The sequence below is a fragment of the Dermacentor andersoni genome, chromosome 1 (genome assembly GCF_023375885.2).
Source record: "Dermacentor andersoni chromosome 1, qqDerAnde1_hic_scaffold, whole genome shotgun sequence".
In the NCBI taxonomy this organism is placed as follows: Eukaryota; Metazoa; Arthropoda; class Arachnida; order Ixodida; family Ixodidae; genus Dermacentor; species Dermacentor andersoni.
In genome coordinates this window covers 192,687,909-192,710,348 of record NC_092814.1, presented here as the reverse complement: position 1 = coordinate 192,710,348, position 22,440 = coordinate 192,687,909, and the positions used below count along the sequence as shown (strand labels likewise).

The 22,440-nt window shown below is 48.8% G+C and overlaps 1 protein-coding gene across 1 annotated transcript in view; it reads left to right on the top strand.

Moving 5' to 3' along the window:
* The window catches only part of VAChT (Vesicular acetylcholine transporter), a 271,655-nt gene that overhangs the window by 97,789 nt on the left and 151,426 nt on the right, over positions 1–22,440 (top strand). Inside the window, exon 2 of the mRNA XM_050194793.3 lies at positions 12,776–12,821. Coding sequence (XP_050050750.1) covers positions 12,804–12,821 — 18 coding nt within the window. The 5' untranslated portion in view covers positions 12,776–12,803. The remainder of the gene's footprint in view (positions 1–12,775; positions 12,822–22,440) is intronic.

Sequence of the window (22,440 nt, the reverse complement as noted above, 5' to 3'; positions counted from 1 at the left end):
CAATACGAGTGATGGCCTTTATATGTGCAAACGATGCATGCATTCGGGGTATTGTGGCACCGATTCTTTCTTTCTTCTTTTGCAACTAACGTAAATTCGCGCTTTTCTTCACGTAAGTGGTTACTTGAGCAGAAGCGAAGAGCACCCTTGAGGCTGGTAATTTATTCCTAGTGAAACTATAGGAACAATAGCGTTTATGAATACATCTGTATTGCAGACAATTTCTCGAGGTAGCTCATCTACCGTTAATAACTCATTTCGTAATTATTGTTTAACAAGTTAACTACTACATGATAACGCATAAAAAAACCTAGGCACAAGTTCACCGGCCAGTGGTAGCACTGAGCGAAGCTGAAAAAAAAAATGCTGTATTGAACAGGGCTGGCAGATTAGTCTCTCAAAACCTCCTCTTAATTTCTTTGTAGATGTAATACATTTCTAATGCGTTATCTACAAAATTGATAGGTTTATAACCTATTAGATCTTTGTTAAAGGTGTCCTTGAAATGTATATCAATCTCAGCTTTAAAGTATAAAATAAGCTAACGCATACACAGGTCACTTTAGAATACTTTCATGGCTGTGGCAAAAGCATGTCGAATGCACGCAAATGGGAGTTGGCTTCGTAGGCTAGAAACAAAACTAGGCGCACGCATGCAAGGGTTCGAACGTGATACGCGCACTTCGCTTGCGAAGCGCAGAGAATGCAATACTAACGCGCGCGGAATGCCTTCGAGTTCGCTCATTTGTGATAAATAAAGGCTCTCATTACCGAACATTTTCATTTGTTTGCTCCTTGAACTTAAATAGAAGTGTAACATGAGAATGTTGCAATCTGCTTTCCTTTGTCAGCGCAAGCTGAGCGGTTACTACATATTATTTCTCGCTTACGCCTTGACTTGCCTCCATGAGTCGCACAGTGCTTCAAGAGCGACCTTTTTATTCTATCTTCTTTTACGATGACGCCTGCCTGCGAGGAAGTACGCGTAACATAGCGTCACACCAGTCTCGCCGCAGATGTACAGCCCTTGCCTAACGGCAGCGACGACTTACGTGTTTCTGCCTGACAACCTCACTACTCCGCGAATGTTCCATCACCATACTTCAGTAATAACAGCGCTACTTCTGCAGGTAGGAGGAGCTGCGGCAACATGTAAAAGGTGCCACATGCGCAGAACATGTCACAGAACCGACGAGCTCCGCTCGAACGTGTGAATGTGAGCAAAAGAGGACATACGTGCTGCGAACGTACACACAGTGGGGTGGCGTGAACAAAAGCGAAACCACAACTCGCACGCGCGTCGGCTATGCCATGTGTTCTCGGAGAGACGCCCTCTCACGCTGGCGCGTGTTCCTGGCAGCGGGCACATGGCCGGCCGACAAACAAGCAGGATGTTTGGTTTGGCTTCGACTGGCCCTGGTTCATTTGCCCTCAGCGCGCCCCCAAGGTATCGCACGCAGGCAAACGCGGCGGGAGACGCCAATTAGCCGGCGGGAGTTGCCCCCTCCGCCGCTCCTCCCCTTCGTTTCCAGAAGGGAAGAAAGTCTGCTCTCACCCGCGTCCTTGCCGACCGTCCCGTCCGACACAGTCGTCTTCCCCCGCTCGCCTATCTCCTTCTTTTTTCTAGCTTCTTACTTCGTGTTTAGACCCATGCTGGCAGCCTGCGGAGGGGGGGATCCCAGCGGGGACGGTTTATTCTGCGAGTGGCTTGGAGAGCTAATCCGGACTAACAAGGAGCCCAGCGCATCAGTCCGCCCCTCCCTGCTTCGTACCAATCTTTGGGCTTCTTGCCCTGACTCGCATGTAGCTGGGAATTAGCAACCGAGGGTGGCCGAAGACACACATACGCACAACACGCGGATGGCGGGGAGTGATGCTCAGTGTGAAGAATGATGACGTGCACAGGGACAATCAGGCCGCGCCGGACTCTCGCCTTTGATTTCCGTCTCCTTGTACCTCTGGGCCGCTGCGTGACAGGATACTCTCGTATCCCGACCGACGTAGCCCTGGGGAGAGGCTCTTAACGGTACAGCTGGGCCTGCGCTTACACTACGTAGAAGCGATCCGTCTTGGCGCGTTGGAAAGGGACGGCATTTCCTTCGTGATGCTTTGAGAAGGGTGCGTTCATGAATGTATTACGCGTAGTAAAAAATGATATCTTGGAGCCATGCTCCGGAGCAGTATGCAGCGCGAACATATAAAATTGTTGATTACCTGGGATTTTAGGTGTCTAACAAGAAAAGACATTAGAAAACAACTCACATTTACTTTTGCTGTGAGCCCCTGTGCCCTCGTTTTGATTTATTATGGCTACAGCTAACTCTTCATATGAATTAAGAAGCGCTTAGTGTAACCATAAACAGATAGTGAAAATTGCAGTTATTGCGAAATATAAATGCATTTTTTCTCCCTTCTTCAAGCGGCTCTACTTGAATCTAGTGAAAATTAAGGGATAATATTTTCAAGCACCGCCTCATTCCTCTGAATAAGAGTGCGCTAAAAAGTTAGAACTTTACAGTCAAGTACTTGCGTCTATGTTCAGGAGTGGACAACTAGGGGGCGAAGGAAATATTGGGGTGTCGGCCACTCCATCCCCCCCCCCCCCCCCTTCACCTCACCTTTAAAGCCATTCCTTCTTCCGGCATGTTCATAAACGTTAGACTTAGTCTTGCGCGAGTGCAAATAGATAGAGGGAACGTCCGACCATGCAGCTGTCGCGCAGTCCACGCCGCGAAGTTTTGCTAACTATTCTTCGGCGACTTTCAATCTTCCGAGCAGCGATTCCACGTTTTTCGCGCAATGTTCAGGGTACTTTCTTTTTTTAAATTTAGCGCCAGACTGGGACACACGAGTGACATAACACTGCCGTGTTATTCCTGCGCCGTGTCACACATGCCGAGGAGCCGAATTTTCCCATTTCTCGTTTGCTCCTAGCTGGAACCGGCATCGTCTTATACAGAAATTTCGCTGCGTGGATCAAGACCATAAACTTCGAAGGTAGGGAGGCTCGACCCAAGACGTACCTTATGCGGTTGTAGATTTCAATTCACAGGTATCCACATAAATAGATGTATCACCTCGCCTTTTCTTCCTTTCTTTCTTCCTTTCTTTCTTTCTTTCTTTCCTTCTTTCCCTCTTTCTATCTTTCTTTCTTTTTTTCCTTCTTTATTTCACCACTCGGAAACTCTCTTTCAAGGCCACCCGAATTCCCAACTCTACGAGCAATAAGCAGGCACGAAAACAAACACCGTAGCGAGAAAGAATGTGACGCTGGCCAAGGGGAAAGTGAGAGAAAGTCGTGAGCAAAGGATGCCGCAACACCGGGTAAAGAAGGAAGTCAGAAATATAGAGAACAACGAGAGGGGGAGGTGAAGGAGAGGTGAGCGAGGAAGGCCAGCGGAGGATAATGCGGGACGGCGTTTCATCGCCGCAATGGAACCGCCGCGTAGCACAGCAGACGCGAGCGCGGCAAAGGCGACCGAATCTCTTCATTGATGTTGGAAGCTGAGGGACTCACTACGCACGTGTGTACTATTCCCCGGTTCGCTCCGTGCCGCGGCAGCTAGCCCGCCTAAATCTAAAAGCAACGGGCGCGGTATAATAAGCATATAAAGTGAAGGAACGAAATAAACTAGAGAGAGAGAGAGAGAGCAGACGACGAAGACGGAGAAACAAGGGATTGGCGAGGAGAACTAATCTGGACCGCCAGCAATAACACTTGACGCTGGTGCGCCCATAGAAAGGCTCTTTACGAGCGCCGTGTTCCAGCGCCTCGGTCGCTCGCGGAACGACGAGACTCGAAACGGCGAGCTCCGCGCAGCTTCCCAATGAGGGGAAAGGAGGAAGTGGCGCGAGGAGCACCCGTTTTCTCTGCGCCGCTCCAAATGGGAGAACCGGTCGCGAACAAACCCGCAGAAAGCGAATAAACGGCGGTAGGCAGGAGAAAAAAAGAGAAGAAGAAGGAAAGAAAAACAAATGTACAAGTAAATGTGGCACTCGAAGAGAAAGAGAGAGAGAAAGCGTAGAACCAGGAATTGGTGTGAGAGACACTTACATACCAGACGAAAATGAAGGCGCAATAGCTGGAATGAAAGAGTGTATGAGGGTACGAATAAGGCTAGATTCTTCCAAGGAAAGCTGGGGATGGTGGGAACAACCACAAACACGCGGAAAGAATGATGGTGAAACAACGAGGGAGGAAAAGAGGGGCCCCGGAAACAGAGGGGAAGAGGGACTGCGGCTTTTCGAAGAGAGCCGTAAAGCTCTCCTGCAGAGCCATTCCTCTTCGCGTTTCTATAAGGGCGCCCGCCGAGCCGGCGTGCTCTCTTGCCTCGCTGTACTGCGCACCCCCACACCCTCCCGAACAGTTAGTCTTCGTCCTCTCTTTACCAGCCCGCTTCGTCCCTCAAGCAGTTTAAATGGCGAATGGGTGCTATCGTAAACGGCCGTATAGGCGTACGGGCTGATATGGTGTTGCTTGTCCCCTAAGAGATACCCTCCTTGGATGCAGCATCCTTGTCCAGTAGTGATTTCGCTAAGGGCGTACGCGCGTGACTTACTAGTTTGGAGTTTGTTCCAGCATAACGTATCCACTAACAGTCCATTATGAGCTGACGCGTTCATCTCCAAACGCGACAATATTTGGCGTAACGAAATTGCAATTTGGACCGAAAGGCGAAGCATCGATTGCGATAGAAAATTAGTAGACAGCTATAAGAAGCAAGCACAACAGTTTCATCGGACGTATAAACTTGTAACTACTTAATTTCATAACTAAATTAACAAGCCTGGAACCTCGCGCGCAGAAGCAAGCATGAACACATCTCTCCCGATGACCGCGGAAGCTCGCTGTCAAAACGCTGGAGTGAGGAAGCGTGGCAGCAGCAGCAAGCGAATTGACCTTCATGCTGCCTCTCACTTCAACGCGAACTAAGCTGCGAAAACACAGCGCTCACGAAGATATCAGCAATCGGCAAACTCTGTCCCTATCGCAGATCGCTTTCAATATAGGGACTGCGCGGCCATGCCATGCGCAGTAGCCGGCGAATCAGAATGCCTCCCCTCCCCCTGATGCCTTGCGCGCGACGGAAGACGGCGCGCTTCCTCCGCGCTTTCCTCCCTTGCCCGCGCGAGACTGAGCAACGCCTCCTATATAGCACAAGGCCTGTGCACTTCGATCCATGACCTCATGCTGCCTTGCCCGACTTCCATCTAATCGCAATGCTCCCGATAAGGCCGAGGTGCTTTTGATGTCACCACTTTCGCCACGCCGAGCTTGGCAATGGAAATTTCGGTCCAAGTAGAATAATGTCATAAATGAACGTGCGCAGGCTAGGAGACGTTGCACTGAGCAGCCATCGTCGGCTCACCCTCGCAGACTTTCACTCGTATATACAGAATACGGCGCGCAGCGACGATGTTATCGCCCTTGGACTTTATTGGGCGCGAGCCCCACCACTGGAAAAGTTGGCGCCACCGTCGGCGTGACGTGTCATGAGGCATCACGTGGACACAGCGGCCGCGTCGGCTGCTTCGGAAGAGCCGAAGCAAGCTGAAAACGAAAGTTTAAGGTCGCACCTGCGCCGCGGTTCTGATTAAGTGGTGAGGCAACGGACGTACGCAACGGAGCCCGGTGTCAGCCTTATTTACACGTAGCCGCAGGGCAAGGAGCTGCGTGAAGCTTGGCTGGCAAAACTTAGAACCAGCAGACAGCCATCGGCTACAACTCGGGTATGCCGCGAGCACAGACGCGAGGAACATTTCTGCTACGGCGCCGAAACTGCGCGATGTTAGGTGAGTAGCAGAAAACGCGCACTGAGGCAGACGCTCGCCTGCGTCCGTTGCCCGGCTAATGTCATCACGGTTTGGTCTATGAACTTGTTGATGCTCGATACTGACAAGTTCACTGGAACTGAAAGGGAGCGGTAAGACGCACATTAAAAAAAGCCATGGCATATGGTCACGTTTGTGTTATGAATTAATGCACTGGATTACGAAAAAGAAACGGACGGAAATCGCACGCACTGAAATCGCACGCTGAGAAGACCGATAAACATACAGTGCGACGCAACTTGAGAAACAATATTGAAATGTCCAAGAATTTAGAAGACACAAAAACATTGAATCGTCGCGACGGCACATCACAGTCACCGTAGGCGTCGAAGTCTATAACGAAATCATTTTTGAACAGTTCTGATAGCGTCCTTGCAACAATGTTTGCTAGTGTACTGTCAAATGCTCATATGCTGCGGCCTAAAGCTCACTGCACGGTGCGAAAACGCGTTCACAGCGAAAGCAAAACATTGTGCGCGGGCATGCATGCAGACGCGCAGTCGGTCGCTGCGAACCCGTGTGATCACTGCATTGAGGCTTCATTCTGTTATGCCCCATTTGGTTATACAGACAGCCCACTATAAGAACATATTTCACATAGTTTAGACTTAGCGTTTGCCTACCTTTCACGCAAGAAGCCGGTTCGGGAGACTCCATCGCGGCGACCGCGCGCAGTAGCGTTCACTGTACGTATTCGGTAAAGAGATAGTGTCTGTAAACGATTCCGTGCTTTCAGTTTGGCCAAGATTATCATATCGACAGTCAGAAACTTCCCTCGTTTTGAGAGTACCTACGTAAATGTTCAGGAGGGCTGCCGCGTGGTGTTTTTATTGAGTGCCGGAAGCGAAACCTATGAGCAGCACGCCGCGTGATCCCTCATACTACGCAAGGGAGGCGCTTCCGACAGATGGCGACTCCGTAACTCCTCGCCCCCAATACAATAGATCACGGCGACGACGACAGCAGAAATGTGCCTGGAGTGTACACATAATTGTAATCGGAATAAAACAGGAAACGAGACAGTAATTCCGATCTTTTAATTAAATCTGTTTGGCTACTCAGGCTAAATGTCTTAGACAGCTTGACGGAACCTAGGCCTACATGAGGACCAATAAAAAATACCTTAAAAAAGGAAGCTGCTTTCGAACAGGTGTGGCAGAAACACTACGAGCATACGGCAAATAATAGCCTGACCCGCTTTTTATAAGTACAGATGTATGTACATGCGTACATCCGCATATTTTCAGCGCACTTTATTCACATTGCGCATGCAGCAAAACGGATACTTAGGTGATACACGGAATCGAACCCACGACCTCGAGCTGAGCTACGCAAAGCCATAGCCTTCGGGCGCCCACGGCGGTTAATAAAACGGTTATATTATTTTGTCCGAAGCCTGTAGGACATTTTAGAGAGATCACTGGGGTTGCGTAAAGCACTAAAGCGGTGCTCTGAGGGTAAAGGAATGCAAAAAACGACAAGGGGCCGGTGAGTTCGAGGTGCAATGCTCTTGTTTATGTGACATTCTATATCTATATGGTGGCGCTGCACCTAAGCATCGTCTGTGAAGTACAGAAGTCCCGGTCATGCGTTGGTTTCGCCTCTGGCCTCAGCGCATCTGTTCAACTCTCCGCGCAACTTGGGCGCGCTCTTTAGAAACAAGTCTTTAGCGCCCACTCGAAAGCACCTGAGAAAATGGGTGTTCCTCAAACAACTCGACATCACAGCCATGTGCAAAGGAAAACGCTACAAACGCTGTGAATATCTCAGTCGATGGGAGCTGTCGTACACTCGATAGGATCAACGAGGAAAGTCCACTCGAGAAACGCCTTCTAGATAACCGCATACCAGACTGCATGCTTTGAGCCATGACGAAGGGGGGGGGGGGGGGGGGGGGGGTTGGCTGAAAGCCCCTCTATTTCAATACGACGCGCGAGGAAATCCTACGTAATCACATATCTTTCGATGCATGGCGTTAAATGAGATCGCGGCCTTCGCACGTGACGTCACGGCTCGAAACACGTAGGCATTTCTATACATAGTTTTCATTGACGTCGTCGTGGCCGCCATCGTGAGGTACTAACTTCTCGAGAAGCTGCGTAAACAGCAAAAGTAAGAGCACCATAAAAGAACAGGTGCGTCTTACGCCGTGTTACAATTCGGTAACAGTGATAATCTAGTGAAATGCAGTCACCGTCAAGAAGCAATAGAATGTACTGGGAGCTGATATGGTGCATTGACGTCATCGTGGGCAAAACTGCGTCCGTGACGTCACGCGAAAGCTATCTATAGGAGGCGCTGAGTTTAAAGCTCATTTGCGAATACAAAGGTAAACGTACGCAGCGGTGTCTCCGCAGCGAAGTCATCCGCAGCGAAGATGGAGCACTGGTTGTCAAAGCACGCCAATTACTTCTCTGGCATCGTTCACACCAGTGCTGCTGTTTACAGTGAAATTTGCTTTACGAGTACTCCCGGACAGTTTCCTGACCGTGGTTGCTGGATGGGTGTTGCTGCTGTCTCTCCGAATAGCTCAAACTTTAAGTAGCAATACTTACGCTGCGACCGAACCTTGGCCCCGCAAATGCTGAGCAGCCCGACGCCCTAACTCTTAAGCTTCTTCTCACGCATACTCCTATTGTGCCAACGCCAATTAGCTCTTTAAGGTGATTGCCGCGCGTAGATTATTATGTTGATTTCCATGTGGCACACAAGCACAACGGGGCATTGGCCAAGAAACGGGAGTTGTATCTCGTTCCAACGCCAACTAGCTCTTCGAGACGATCGCTGAGTGCTCATGATGACAATGACTTACATGACTATGGCACGTGCCCACCACGTAGGGTTGGTCAAGAAGCGCGCGGAGCATGTTCCAGGTTTCTTTGCCCAAAACATGAAGGGATGAAATGAACAAATTTATAGCATTTAATTCATTCACAAAAGCTTCACTTCGCATAGATTTATAAATGTACATTGGATTTGCATAATTTCTTTCTTTTTTTTCTATTTTTTTTTTGTTGCTGCTCTAAACTAAGCGGTGTCGAGTTGAAAAGCGCGTTCGTGAATACGTTCTATCCGCCGTGGGTGCTTAGTGTCTTTGGCGTTACACTGCTAAGATCGCTTCATCAAATTCCGGCCGCAGCGGCCGCATATCAATAAGGGCGAAAAGAAAAATGACCGTGTGCCATGCAATGGGTGCACGTTAAACAACCCCAGGTGGTCAAAATAATTCGGATTCCCCCACCATCGCGATATGCACTGTCCTTATACTCACATTGACATCGTCAAGTAATGGTACGGTGTCGAGACATTTATATTTTTCTCTCTCTTACTCTTCTAGCGAGATCGCGCGCTGATCTGAGACACTGTTCTTGTGAGTGCAATTTTGTCATCCACCCGAGAGTAGCACAAAGCTACAGACGCTTCTCTCTTCGACCTTCGCGTTGTGGCAGCAATTTCAGTCTGAGCAACACTTCGCCCACACGGGTATTGTGCGTTTTCCCTTCATTTCCGCGCGTTGATGCTTCCTTAAGCGTTGTTTTGACAAACAACTGGCGGTTTTCGTTAAATTTACTGATGCGCTCGCTTACAACGTTTGCTTTTCGACCGGCTCTCTTCATCCGCAACGGCAGTGACGAATAGTCCAACGCGGCCCAACAAAAGGCCCTGGGTGAGAACAAGCGTCGGATGGATCTGCAGAGGGAAGAGAGAGCACGCAGACCACATCACGCCGCGCTCTTTCCCAAAGCTCGGTCGGCGGGTGCCCGTTCTCGTGCCAGAGTGGTAGGGAGCGAGAAGAGCCGTCTCGCGCGCCGACCAGACCATTAATTTGCCTCACTCCATTCGGGCCACCGCCGAGGAACGCAGCAGTGGAGCTCTCCGCTTTGCCAACAGGCTCGTTTATCCACGCCACCGCCGACACCGCCGCCCCCTTACGAGCGCTTAAATGACAAGGCGGTAGTTTCCCACCATGGCGACCTACTCCGAGCGGTGCGACGCACTGTTCGGACTGCCGAGATAGCTGCGCAATGAAAGCGCGCTTGTTTGTCCGTGCCACTGGGCTAATGGTAAAGTTAGTTCTGCCGGACGGTTAATGCAACTAATCAAAAATAAGAGCCCAGGCGAAGCAACCGGCTTCCCGCGTCAGTTTTCGCGCATGTTATCGAACCTCTCGCGAAATGCAGAAGGTGGAACGATAGAATGAAGCTAGTACACTAGTGACACCACAAGGTGTTATAATTGTTGACGCTGCTTAGTAGAAAAGACGCGTACCCACGAGAGTTAATCCAGCCAGGGTACGCCGCGACAACGACATGGAGGGACCTCATCTTCCACTAACTTTATAGTAAAGATACCGACATGAAGCAATTAAAAAGTGAGAACGCTGAATTTTCACGGAGGCTCAAAAGAAATAGTAAACGGGAAGCTGCATTAATATTGTGAAAAAAAAAGTGGGTATCACTTGAACGTCCCTGCCATGACAGCTAGTCGTACACAGACGCTTTTCTGGACAACACTAATCTTTGGTCCTGGTCCTTTTCCTTCTTTCTTACTTCTTCCTTCTTTCATTCCCGTCATCGTATATTCTCTTGCTCTGATTTTATGCCTTTCTTCCTACGAGTAAACGGGCGTTGTGATTAAGCTCTTTACTTTTATTTTTATTTGTTTCTGTTCACATGTCTCCAAACCCCATGATTAATGGTGGTGATAGCGACGACGACGACGACGACGACGACGACGACGACGATTATAATGATGGTGATGATGCACGTGTGAGTGCGTCATTCATGCAATCATCCATTCATTTATTCATTCATTAATTTATTTATACTCTCAGCCCTCTTAGGGCTATTACAGGAGTGGAGAATAAAAACAACAAAAAGAAAAATAGAATGCGATCGTGTTATAAGCTTTGACTCACAAAGCTTGTCTTAGAATGATAAAGACGTATGACATATATATTGGGCGATTCACTACGTAGTATTACAAAAAATTGTCCTTTTAACACCTTCCAAAAAGGCGCTTAAGGACATCGAGGTTACAAGAGAGTCGGGTAACAAATTCCATTCTCTTATCGCCCTAGGAAAGAAACTGAACTTGAAGCAATCATTGCGGGCGAGTGGAGGAGGAATGTACATACTATGACGATGCCTCGTTGACGCGTTCATAGGAAGCGTCATAGCTGCGTCATGCCCCGTAATAGCAAAAGACAGCAACCAGTTTCAGGCGCACATTTGGAGTTTCTTTCTCTCGCTATTTCTCTCCTTTTTTTACCGAAGAATTCAACAAATGGCATACGAGCGTCAATATAAATATCTTGGTTGAAGTCATTCTCACCAAGCAACAAAACGGCAACTAGACGATTCCAGCAAACAGAATCGGCATTTGGGCATATTTGGGCGCGGGCGGCCTTGTGGGAACGTATTTTCCAATCTATTTCATTTTCTTTTTTTTTCAATCTGTAAGTGCTTCGGATGGCGCCGTTTATCACAGGCATCAGCCACTCGGCACGACAGACGACAAGTATGGAAAATGAAATTGATCTTTAGAGAATACGACCCTTGGACCGGTATAATGTAATGATTCTATTCCTATCTTTCTTTCTTTCTTTCTTTCTTTCTTTCTTTCTTTCTTTCTTTCTTTCTTTCTTCCTTTCTTTCTTTCTTTCTTTCTTTCTTTCTTTCTTTCTTTTTTGCCGTTTCGCATTTTGACATTAATCCGAGCGACGCTCCGCCCGTGTTATCACCAGGATCCGCCGACCGTCAACAGTGGATGATAAGAATTGAATCGACCGAAAGGAAGTTACGCCTACCCGGACCAGCGGACGTGCACTATTTATGGGGTGCTGCGAGTAACGGGCACGTAAAAATTGTCAATGGAATTGTCGTCGTTGATTCAAGCGTTTACTAGCAAAACCTCCAGAATACTTGTCTAGAGCGCGGGAGTGGTAGGCTTAGAACTGTGTTTGCATCGCCTGCTGCAGGCCGTTTGTTCTGAAGAACTTGCTTTGAGCTTGCGGCGCCAAATTGGTTGCTCGCCGCTACTCATGCTTCTTGTCATGAACCACGATTCGGGTTTTGCGAATGTTAGAAAACCAGAAAGTGCCGTGTTCTTCCATTCTCGAGAATATTTGGGAGGCCAACACGATAATTCAATAACAAGCGCTGAATATTTTGGTCGGCAGAGGCCGTAGACGGTATTTTATTTCAGTCACCCCAAAATGGTTCCAATGAAACCACTTGCGGTGGCCATGAGTGCAAACTAATGATCCACTACGTCATTGCTAAACCCCACTTGATGTCCTTACTATGACCTGACACTCTTGCAAATTAAGGCTCATTTCACTGCCCATGAGATGCCATCTGGCCTTAAGAGCATGTCGAAAATCAATGTCGTGTTAAACCACGTAAAAACTAATCTGCTAATGAAGACAGTCGTACGTGCCACTTGGTGCTGCCTGATACGAACGCACTCGTGAAAGCGCTTCCACACAGGCCAGTAGGTATGGACGTCTTAGAACACAATTTGCGCTCGTACCATGCGCGTTGTATGTGACGGCATATTTGACGGCTTTTATGCTCGATTGAAGGCAATAAAACAAAGCATACCATGTTCTGAAATCTCCCGTAGTGACAAATACGACCTTTTGAAGAATGGAAAGCCCAAGCTGGTGGTAATTACTTTGACAAATATACAAAATTTTATGCAAGCCAACATACATCTTGTTCTTTAAGTGTCCTTCCAGAACTCATAAGCACCGGGCACAGTATCAATAACTTCGGCAGTCCCCAATCTCAAAATTTGATTGTCTTCTCTGCTGGCATAGTTTTCATTTTATACTTTGGTTCTTTCCTATCGAATGAAAAAACGAATAATTTAAGTGAATTGTGCCTTTTAGTATCATTGTTATTGTGACTAACCCGCCCCATTTTCTTTCTCTCTACAGCCAGGGCGGGTCACGCAGTTGGGAGACAATGGCCACCTCCCAAAAGGTGAGTAAGCGTCTATAGATTTGGCCTTGGAGTCGTAAATTCACAGATAGTAAACATTGATGCTGCCAAAGCTTGCAACGTATGGTACTGATGTTTTCTAGATAATTTCTATGTTTTATAGCACGAAACTGGCTGCACAGGGTAACTAAAAATCACGCAGCAATATACGCGTACATCGCGCAACACGTGAATAAACAGCAGAAAGACCAGCGATGCAAGTCGCGTATATATTAATTAAAGTAAAAGAAACTGATCCATTCACCGAGACTAAAATTGCTCGTATGACTTCCGTCAATTATTGTCGGAGCTACAAGTTGACAACGTTTCTGCGTGCGAGTCACTCAACCGAACAGCAACCTTCTCTCCATGCATTACGGTACTCTTATCAAATATATAGTCAACGTACTTGTCATCGGCTTTAGGAGCTGTTGTCATTCAGAAATAACTTTCTTCTAGATTCTCAAAATGGCTGGGGGCAATTAGATTGTTACTGATTATAAACACTATGACGAAATGCTGCCTCCATGGATATTATGTCCCACAGAACCACACGCACTTGTAGGCAATGAAAAAAAAATGAAGGAATAGTGTTCCACGAATCGTCCTGATACAAGTTGCAATCCATTCTGCGCATCCAGAGAGCCGCGAGAAAAACGTGTACACTGGTGTTTCATGCAGCAAGCATACTTCACCATTGCTTTTTCTCATTTCTTCATTGTAGAGTTTAATGTGTTGTTCAGTGATTGTCAGCCTACAACAGCGGCCGCAGAACTGTATGCAATTTCGGAAGCGGCATAGATTTCACTGCGACAGAAAGGCGAAGAGCTGAAAACTGGGTTTACTGTGTGCGTTCGTCGTTCCCGTTACTCCGCCGACGACGGCGGCCGTAGACGCCATCGTTAAGCAGCCGTCGTTATCGTGACGTCGTCAGGCCACCTCCATATGATCAGCTTCACCCAAGCCATGAGGCGAAGAAAAAAATAATAAAAAGAAATGGATAGCTTAGCCCACCACCAACGATGCACACTCAAGGCTCTCCAAAGCCTGGACAAATCAGATACAATTGTGTACCGTCGACGCAGGTATGTATAGCAGTGACGAACACCCTGCTTGTGAAGGGTCTATTTATGACGACATTTTACGAGTATGCAAGAGAAAACGTTGGTTCGCTTTGTATACCATGTGTGCTAATGGGGGCGAAATTTCTGGCAAGGGAAAGAAAGTGTCGCGGGATCAAATCCTGGCCACGGTGGCCGCATTTCGACGAGGGCGTAATGCGAAAACACCTGTGTACTTAGATTTAGGTGCACGCTAAAGAACCCCAGGTGGTCCAAATTTCCGGAGTCCTCCACTACAGCGTGCTTAAACCTCATAATTTAATTATTTTAAGAAAGTAAGTGTACGATTCCAAAGAGATGCGGCTAAGATAAAAAGTGAGAACAATACGAAGAGATGACAGTTTCGCCTGTACCGCGACGCAGTTTCCATCCGGTAAACATGACAAGAATCCGCGCATAGAAGCGAAGACTAATGAAGACGAAGCAGACGCGCTCAAATATTGTCGTTACATGTAGAAGAAGAAACTTTATTTAGGACCGACTTCGGAACTAGGAATAACAACAACTAGGTATAGGTGACGGGCTAGAATACGAAGAAGGCGCAGACGCCATCTCTATCCTGTGCATAGGTGTTGATGGGGCGTTAGCCAATCATGATAGCTGCTGGCGTGATCGTTCCTTCCAGGATTAGAATTCTGCACTGCTGTAGCATCGGTACAGTGGCTCAAAGGTAGAATTTTATACTGCCAATTTGTTGGTCGTATGCTCGAGTCCTCGCGGCACACAAATATTCTTTTTTTCCTTCGTAATTTTCTCATAAAAGTTATTGAGATTCGGGCGAAAGCACCGGCGGACATCAAAGCGACCAGGGGAGGGAACCCGCAAAACCTATCGCTGTGAAACACTATACGTATTGGCATTACGCCACTGCCAGGAGTTCGCACAACACACACTTCGTTAGTCAACTCGCCACTTGCATAATTTAGTAGGGAAAAATCGTGTATTCATAATCTGAATATGCGTTCAATATGATGTAAGTAAGGCTGCCTGATGATCGATTATCGAACAGTGAGCAGGCGCGCCACGACCACCGATTCACGCGCGAGTGCACTACACTGCGGGGCATGCAGCCTACTCACGTAGGATATTTTTTTTTCAGCACGTCTCGACTGGGCTTTCGCTAAAATACGCATTGCGTAAATCTACAGAGCGGATCTTACTGTGCAATGGAAGAGCGCAGTGCCACGTACGCAAATACGCACCATGTGTGCCTGTGAATGCCACGATTACGCCTCCAGACGCATGCAAGCTCTGCAGCTGCACGGCCGCCCACGGCTACTTGAACAACTCTACGCGCGTGAAAACCGCATTACACGCGGGCCGGCTTCGTCCAATTAGATTACACCAGCGGCGGCGCGTTACCCAGACGCGCTAATTCCTGGGAGCGTGCATGTAGGGCGAGGCCATCTGGGGCTCGTTTTATCAACTATAAAGGGCGCGGCGAGGCTCAAGAAAAATCAAGAGAAACGCAGCAGAAACGGCGCGAGAAGGGGCGCGCGGCAGGCGCGAAGCTGAGGGGAAACGAGACACGGGCAGCGCGGGGCCGCTGAGTATTGCGAAACATTATCCGCGATCCCCGAAAACCGCGAGCAACGGGGCGCGCGGCTGGGGTTGCAAGTATTGCAGAACAACGCGCTCGGGCCGTGTGAACTCGGGTTTCTGGCACGGTCGGCCTGCGCAGTGTCAAAACGCTCTCTGCGTATCTGAGTCGGCTCATTTGTAGGAGTGCACGCGAGCTCGACCGCCGTCCGCGTTCGTGGGGCACGCGGGAAATGAACGGCGAATATGCGCCATCGGCTCCCCAAGAGCATGCCTGCAGATACCGCCCTCCGCTCCGTTTTATTTCTGTTTTTTTTTTTTCTATACAGCCATTTGCACCGTAGCCACAGATCAGTGTCATCACGACTGTACGATACAGAGCTCTTCGGGTGTGTGTGTGCCACACGTCCATTGAGACCTAGCAAAAGGTAAAACATTTTCGATCACTAACATATGTTATGCCTACGATTAGTAACACATTGATTGTTACTACATGGTGCGTTTTTTTTTCCAGTCTTCTATCATTTTAAGTACATGTATACTGCATCTCTTCGAGCGCGCGCTTAGAAAAGGAGACGTTTTCCACCGCTGTGATATTCGGCTATTTAATGAAGACTGCTGCATGCGAGTCCATACGTCATAATAAACTTCAGCTACATGAAAGTCGACCAGCTACACTGCTACGGCCGTGTTCCTTGTTTGCGGCAAGCATTTGATTAACCTAAGTTCTTACGTAGCCCTTAAGATCAAAAGCGCATCATTGCAGCACTGTGCTAAAGCATAAACAAATAAGGACTTGTTCCATTATAACGCCCGCGCAGTAAACGTTTCTGAATTCTAATATTTGAGATTCGTTAGAATGAGTTGAGTTGAGTTGAGTTGTTGTAGGCTACTGGTGGGATTAGCCTTGCAGTTGCTGCCGGCAATGGCTCTACCGTAGCGACACCTAAAATAAATAAATCACATAATCAGACACAGACCTCACAATTACAAATGGTCACTCCTCAGTTCACCATGTGGAAGCCAAATCCGTGTCCTGTAGGTAACTTAAAAGAAGGCAAGAGACCTCCTTCCTACACTACCGGTTCCCGCGCGGGAAAACAATGTCCTGAAGAGAACTGTGAGGAACTCCTGTCTTCTTGAGGGACCCGAATAACACCCTCCTTTCCGCGTTATACACAGTACAGCACATTATGTAATGTTCAATGTCACCGCATACACCACAAGTTGAACATAAGGGTGATAACGCCAGGCCAGTCTTATACATCCACGCAGTGGTACGAGCAGAGCCCGTGCGAATGCGGAGCAGTAAGGTGGCTTGGTTTCTTTTGAGACCCTTGATCACACATGGCTTGTGAGGTGAGCTCCACAAAGAACTGAAGTGGCACAACACCGCTTCTCTGAAGAGTCTGTTGTCCTCTTGAGGCACTCTTCTCAATGGATTCCCAGACAGCGCTCTATGGGCGAGGCTGTCCGCCATCTCGTTGCCTATGATACCTATGTGCGAGGGCACCCATTGGAAGCGTATGGAGAAGCCTTTGATATGGAGATTGTGCACCGAGCGTAGGGAGCTAAGACATAAGGCATCAGTAGGGAACCCGTGCTCTAACCTTTGAAGGGCAGATTTTGAATCTGTGAGAATGACCACAGGTTCAGGCGTACACAACCGTAGTTTCTTTAGAGCTGCCTCAATTGCAACGCTTTCAGCCGTTGTGGAGGACACGACTGCAGTGAAGCGAACAGACCAATCATACTTCAAAGAGGGAATGTGAAAAGCAGCTGCACTAGATCCTTTGACCTTGTCCACAGAGCCATCAGTAAAGATTTGAAGATGACGTGCATATTCAATCTCAAGATGTTCCAATACCAGCGAACGCGTTGCCGCCAGAGGAGAACTCCGCTTAGCGCGTACGTGAGGAATTGTCAACGAACCATCGAGGCTCGCGAATGACCAAGGTGGTTTCAACCTCTTAGTTCGACCTCTAGCGTCAAGACCCAGGTAACCAAGAGTATTTAGTGCCAAGTGCGCTCGGGACTCAGATCTCTTTCGAAGGCGCTGTAGAAGGGCTCGGCCGGCTGCCATCTGTTTAACGCGGCGAATTTGCATCAATAACCTTTGTGAAGCGACTAGGCTAAGAGGTCTCGATAGAAATTCATAAAGTACTGCATTGTTAGGAGCAGTCTGCGGAACGCCAAGAGCCCTTCTTAGGCCCTTTCTGTGCAGAACCTCAAGTCGTTCCAGCTGTGATATCGAGGGGGAAATTAAAGGGAGCTGATACATTATTCGACTCGTCACTAGTGCATCGTGCAACCTGATCATTGAAGAAGGTTGATTTCCCCATTGCTCACTTGCAACTCTACGGATCACATTGAGACGCGAAGATATCGATGTTACAACCGAGTCGACAGCTCGTCGCCACTGTAGGCGGAAGTCATTAATGACGCCCAAAAAGCGCTTGTGTTTCAATTGTCGAAGGCAAGATTGATCAAGGTCTATCTTCAGCCGCGCATACCTTCTTCCTCTACCTGGAAACATGATGAAGCCAGATTTTTTCACCGAGAGAGTCAACCCAACACCTTGAAGGTAATCTTGAACTGAAAGTAATGCCTGTCGAGCTATCAGAGCTAAACGCTTTTGTTGATATCCGGTTAACCAGAGACAGATGTCGTCCGCGTATATCGACATATGGACATGCCTGCAATGTTTTTGCACTTCAGCGGGAAGACCAGCCATTACAACGTTAAAGAGCGTTGGGGAAAGAACACTTCCCTGAGGTACACCTCGCGATACCGCCCTTTCGGTGCTTGTGGTACTTCCTAACCGCACTTGAATTTTACGATCACTGATAAATGAGTGAATGAATCGCAGAAGATAGCCCTGTACGCCCATGGCCTGCAACCTATTTAGTATTGTGCTCTGAAGGACGCTATCACAAGCCATTGATACGTCTAGGAAAATAACTAGTGTTGAAAGGCCGAAAGCTCTATGATGTTCAATATGGCTTATCAAGTCCAAGACGCTATCTTGCGCGCTTAAACCTGTTCGGAATACAGTCATGCATGTTGGCAGAGCCCTTCTATCTTCGAGCCACCAAGATAAACGCTTACTTGCCAGCTTCTCCATGAGCTTAGCCACGCGCGACGTCAGTGATACAGGACGATACGAGGCCAAGTCTGTCATTCTTTGCCGGGCTTCAGCACTGGGACAACACAAGCCACCTTCCATGAAGGAGGAACGCCGCCAGTCTCCCACACTCGATTGAGATAGCTTAGGAGCATCTTCCGGTGTTCCAGAGGTAGGTTCTGCATCATCTGGTTGGTGATGCCGTCAGGACCTGGTGCACATCGACGCCGCAGGCTGCTGAGTGCTGTCTGCAACTCTCGAAGTGTAAACGGGCGTCCATCACAGACGTAGACGTTGCAGGCAGAGCACAGGGATGAATTCCTGAACTAGCACTTACAAATGCATCTGCAAATTCTTCTGCCAAGCACACGAGAGGTTTCTGCTTGCGCAGTGCAAGCGCTTCGAAAGGTTTACTAGGACGCGAATCACCAGCAAGACTGCCAATGACTCGCCAAATTCTCGTCATCGGTGAGAAAACCGTCAAGCTAGCGCAGAAGGACGCCCACTGCGACCTACAGAGCTTGTTCATATGGCGTCGAATGACAGAGTTAAGCCTATTGAAGGTCGTCTTCAAGGATCTGTCGTCCTTCTTCCGAATCAGTTGTCGCTCCGCCCTTCTGCGCACTGCGCAAAGGTTCCTGAGCTTTAAATCCGGAGTCGGAAAATGATTAGGCAACTTGACCGCTGTGGTAGCAGCCATCTCACCAGAAATCATCTTGTCTATCACATCACCAGAAACACATGCAAGTTGCTCCCTGTATTTGTCCCAATTAACAACATGGCTAATTTTGGAAGTCGGCAGTAAACACTAAAATTGGATAGTGATCACTTCCCATGCGGTCAGGTGCAGTTGACCACTTCACGCGGACGTCAGATGAATGCAAGGTTAGGTCTATAGATGTGGCTGAGGCTGGAGGCCGGAAGAAAATGGGACTGCCGTCATTGGCCACGCACAGGTCCAAACTGTCGATAACTTCTACAAGTTTGCGTCCGCGGGAATCTGTGTTCCTGTCACCCCAAACAGAGTGATGGGCGTTGAAGTCCCCGCAGATAATTCGAGGCGCTGGGCAACGGTCACAAAGCTGCTGGAGAAACAAGTCCATTGCTACCTTCTTCCGCGGAGACACGTATACGGATGCAATAAAAAGAGTTCGGAAGCCAAGCCGTATCCTCACAGCCGCTACCTCAATACTATCGGTGCAAATACCGGTGACGTTCAAAGCCACATAAGGAATCTCTCTTCGTATGTAAAGGGCGGCACTTCCCGCGGGAAATGACTTTATGCTGCAATTCTTATGGGCGACATATCCAGTCAAAGATCTCCCGCTTGGTAGGCCAGCCTCCAAGAGGGCCAATACTCGAACACACGTATCTTTCAGAAATAATTTAAGTTCTGCTAATTGGCTTATAATCCCAGCGCAGTTCCATTGCATAATAAACGGCACTTTTCGGTGATTTTTAGTCGCACGAGGTAGAAGAAGACTAGCCATATTATAAGGTAAAGGTCGCTGCGAAGGTGGTTATCATGGACTCAAAGGAAAGAACGAGCTGTAGAAAGTTCTTCAGGGTGCGAGTCTGCATCGCTTGAACATATGAACGCAGGACTTCAAGCAAAACTCGCAGAACGTCGGACAGGTCCTGATTTTTGAGCTCCTTATTTTGCTGTACGCAGTGCCTCACAACTTCAACAAAAGTTGCGGACTGGGACCCACTCTTGGCCACTGCAGCTGGTTTCTTCATCTCTTTTGAGGCGAGGGAATGTCCTCCATGTTGTCGAGTCTGGCTGTGATCTGGTCTCTGAGAAACTTGGACACTTTTTGCTGCAGCAGATCGAACAACCGACTCACCCACAGAGGACTTTGCCGTCTTGCTAGGCTCAGGTCGCTCACTGACGTTGCTTGTTACCACGCTACGAGCTTTCGACTCTGACGCAGGGAACTCAACTTCCGAATCTAACGCCGGGAACTCGTCACTTCCAGGTATCCACTTCTCAGTACGTTGTGGTTTGGGACCGCTAATGAAGGACACTCGGCGGTGTAAGGCGCTTACACGGAAGGGGCAGCCACCGAAACTCGCTGGATGGTCACCACCACAATTAGCGCAAGCGAAATCTGCGTTGCAGGCTTTGTAATCGTGGGCGCCACCGCATCGTTTGCAACGTTGATCTTTGATGCAAACTTTGGCTACATGCCCAAAGCGTTGGCACCTAAACCATCGGGGAGGAGGTTCAACGAATTCTTTGACTGCATGCTTGGTAAAACCGAGGTCAATTTTTTCAGGGCGCTCGGTGTTGGGAGCAAACGTTATCACAACAGAGTTAGTAGGTTTCGCTGCCCATTCTTTTTCTTGAGTCTCCACGCGGCGCATCAGACGTTTCACGTGCAGAACACCTTGCGGTTTCAAGTAGTCAAGAAGGTCGCTTTCCGAATACCACACTGGTACTCCCCTAATAACACATGTGTTAGTCATGTAGGAGTGGGGCAGCCGGGCTTTAACTCTTATGTCACCAATCTGAGAGCACCGGAGAAGAATGTCAACTTGCTCTTCCGTTGCTATATCTAAATAAAGAGCACCTTGCGTTGTGAAGCGACTGCGAATCGGGGCAGATCCCAGCAGTTCTTTAATGGCTTCGAAGAGCCTGATAGGGTTCCGCTCTCTCAAATCAACACCTTTCTCTGTTGGCAAAACTACCACTGGGATTCCGACCGTTCTTTGCTTCCGATGACTCACCACCTTGAAGCCGTCGCTGTCCACTTCCGCCATATCTGCCACTTCCTCGTCAGGGTCGACGATAGTTGTGTCGTCCCCACTGAGCGATGATGACGCACTGGACTGCTTATCGTCCCTGATGTCTGGCAGCTCCACACCTTGCGAGGCCATGGCCGCCTCCGCCACGCTGGCTTCCTTCGGATGGTGCTGTCCCTTTAAAGATGCCGGCGCCGGAGCAGCTGTACTCTTCCCATAGGGACAGTACCACCTTACAGATGCGGCCGTCTTCCAAGGATATAAATAACTCACTTAATGAATAGCAAAAGCTATGAAAAAATTACAGAGCTGAGGTGACAACATATCGTACAGCGTCGTCTTCCTCTTCTCCACATAAGAAAGCTGCTTCATTGGAACTTCGTCTCCATTCGTTAGAACTCTTGGCGGAAGGCGCAGCTTTGCACCAAACCCTATTACGGAACAACAACAAAGTTTTCAACAAAGGCCATAGTTTTAGAGCGCAGTTCTTAGGCGGCCATTCCTGCGGCAATTGTTGGCGTCGGCGGCGTCGTTGGCGTAACCGAGCGAACGAGCACAGCGAAAGATGAAAGATGAAAGAGCGAACGCGGAACGGGAGATGAAAGCCGCGAACGGCAGAGACCCATGAGAGCGGCCCCTTCAGTGACGCGCGCGCGGGAAACTGGTGTCATGCGGACCCGCCCGACCGCTCGATGCGTACAGTCTGGTCTAAGCCGTATCTGGTCCGGCCGTCTCGTATCTGGTCTAAGCCGGACCGCTCGTTTCGTACTATCATCTGCTCGCGTCAGCTCTCACTCACCCTTGTTTAGTTAGCTTGGTTTGGCCTCGGTCGCGCTTGATTCAATTGTCATGGTTTTCGATTGCTTTAGAGCGCTGCTGTAGGCGCCTGTTCCTGTGGCGAGCATCGGAGTCGTCGTCGTCGGCGTCGTCGTCGAACGAACAAGCGGAGAGGAGGATGCGGCGACGATAGCCACGAGATGGCGCCAGAGTAGGGTGCGTCGTCTGGTGGATGTGCCGGACGGCTGCTGAGGCTGAGGAGGCTGCTGTGAATCGTTCCCACGTGACCCCTACGCGCTTCCTCTCGCGATCTCCA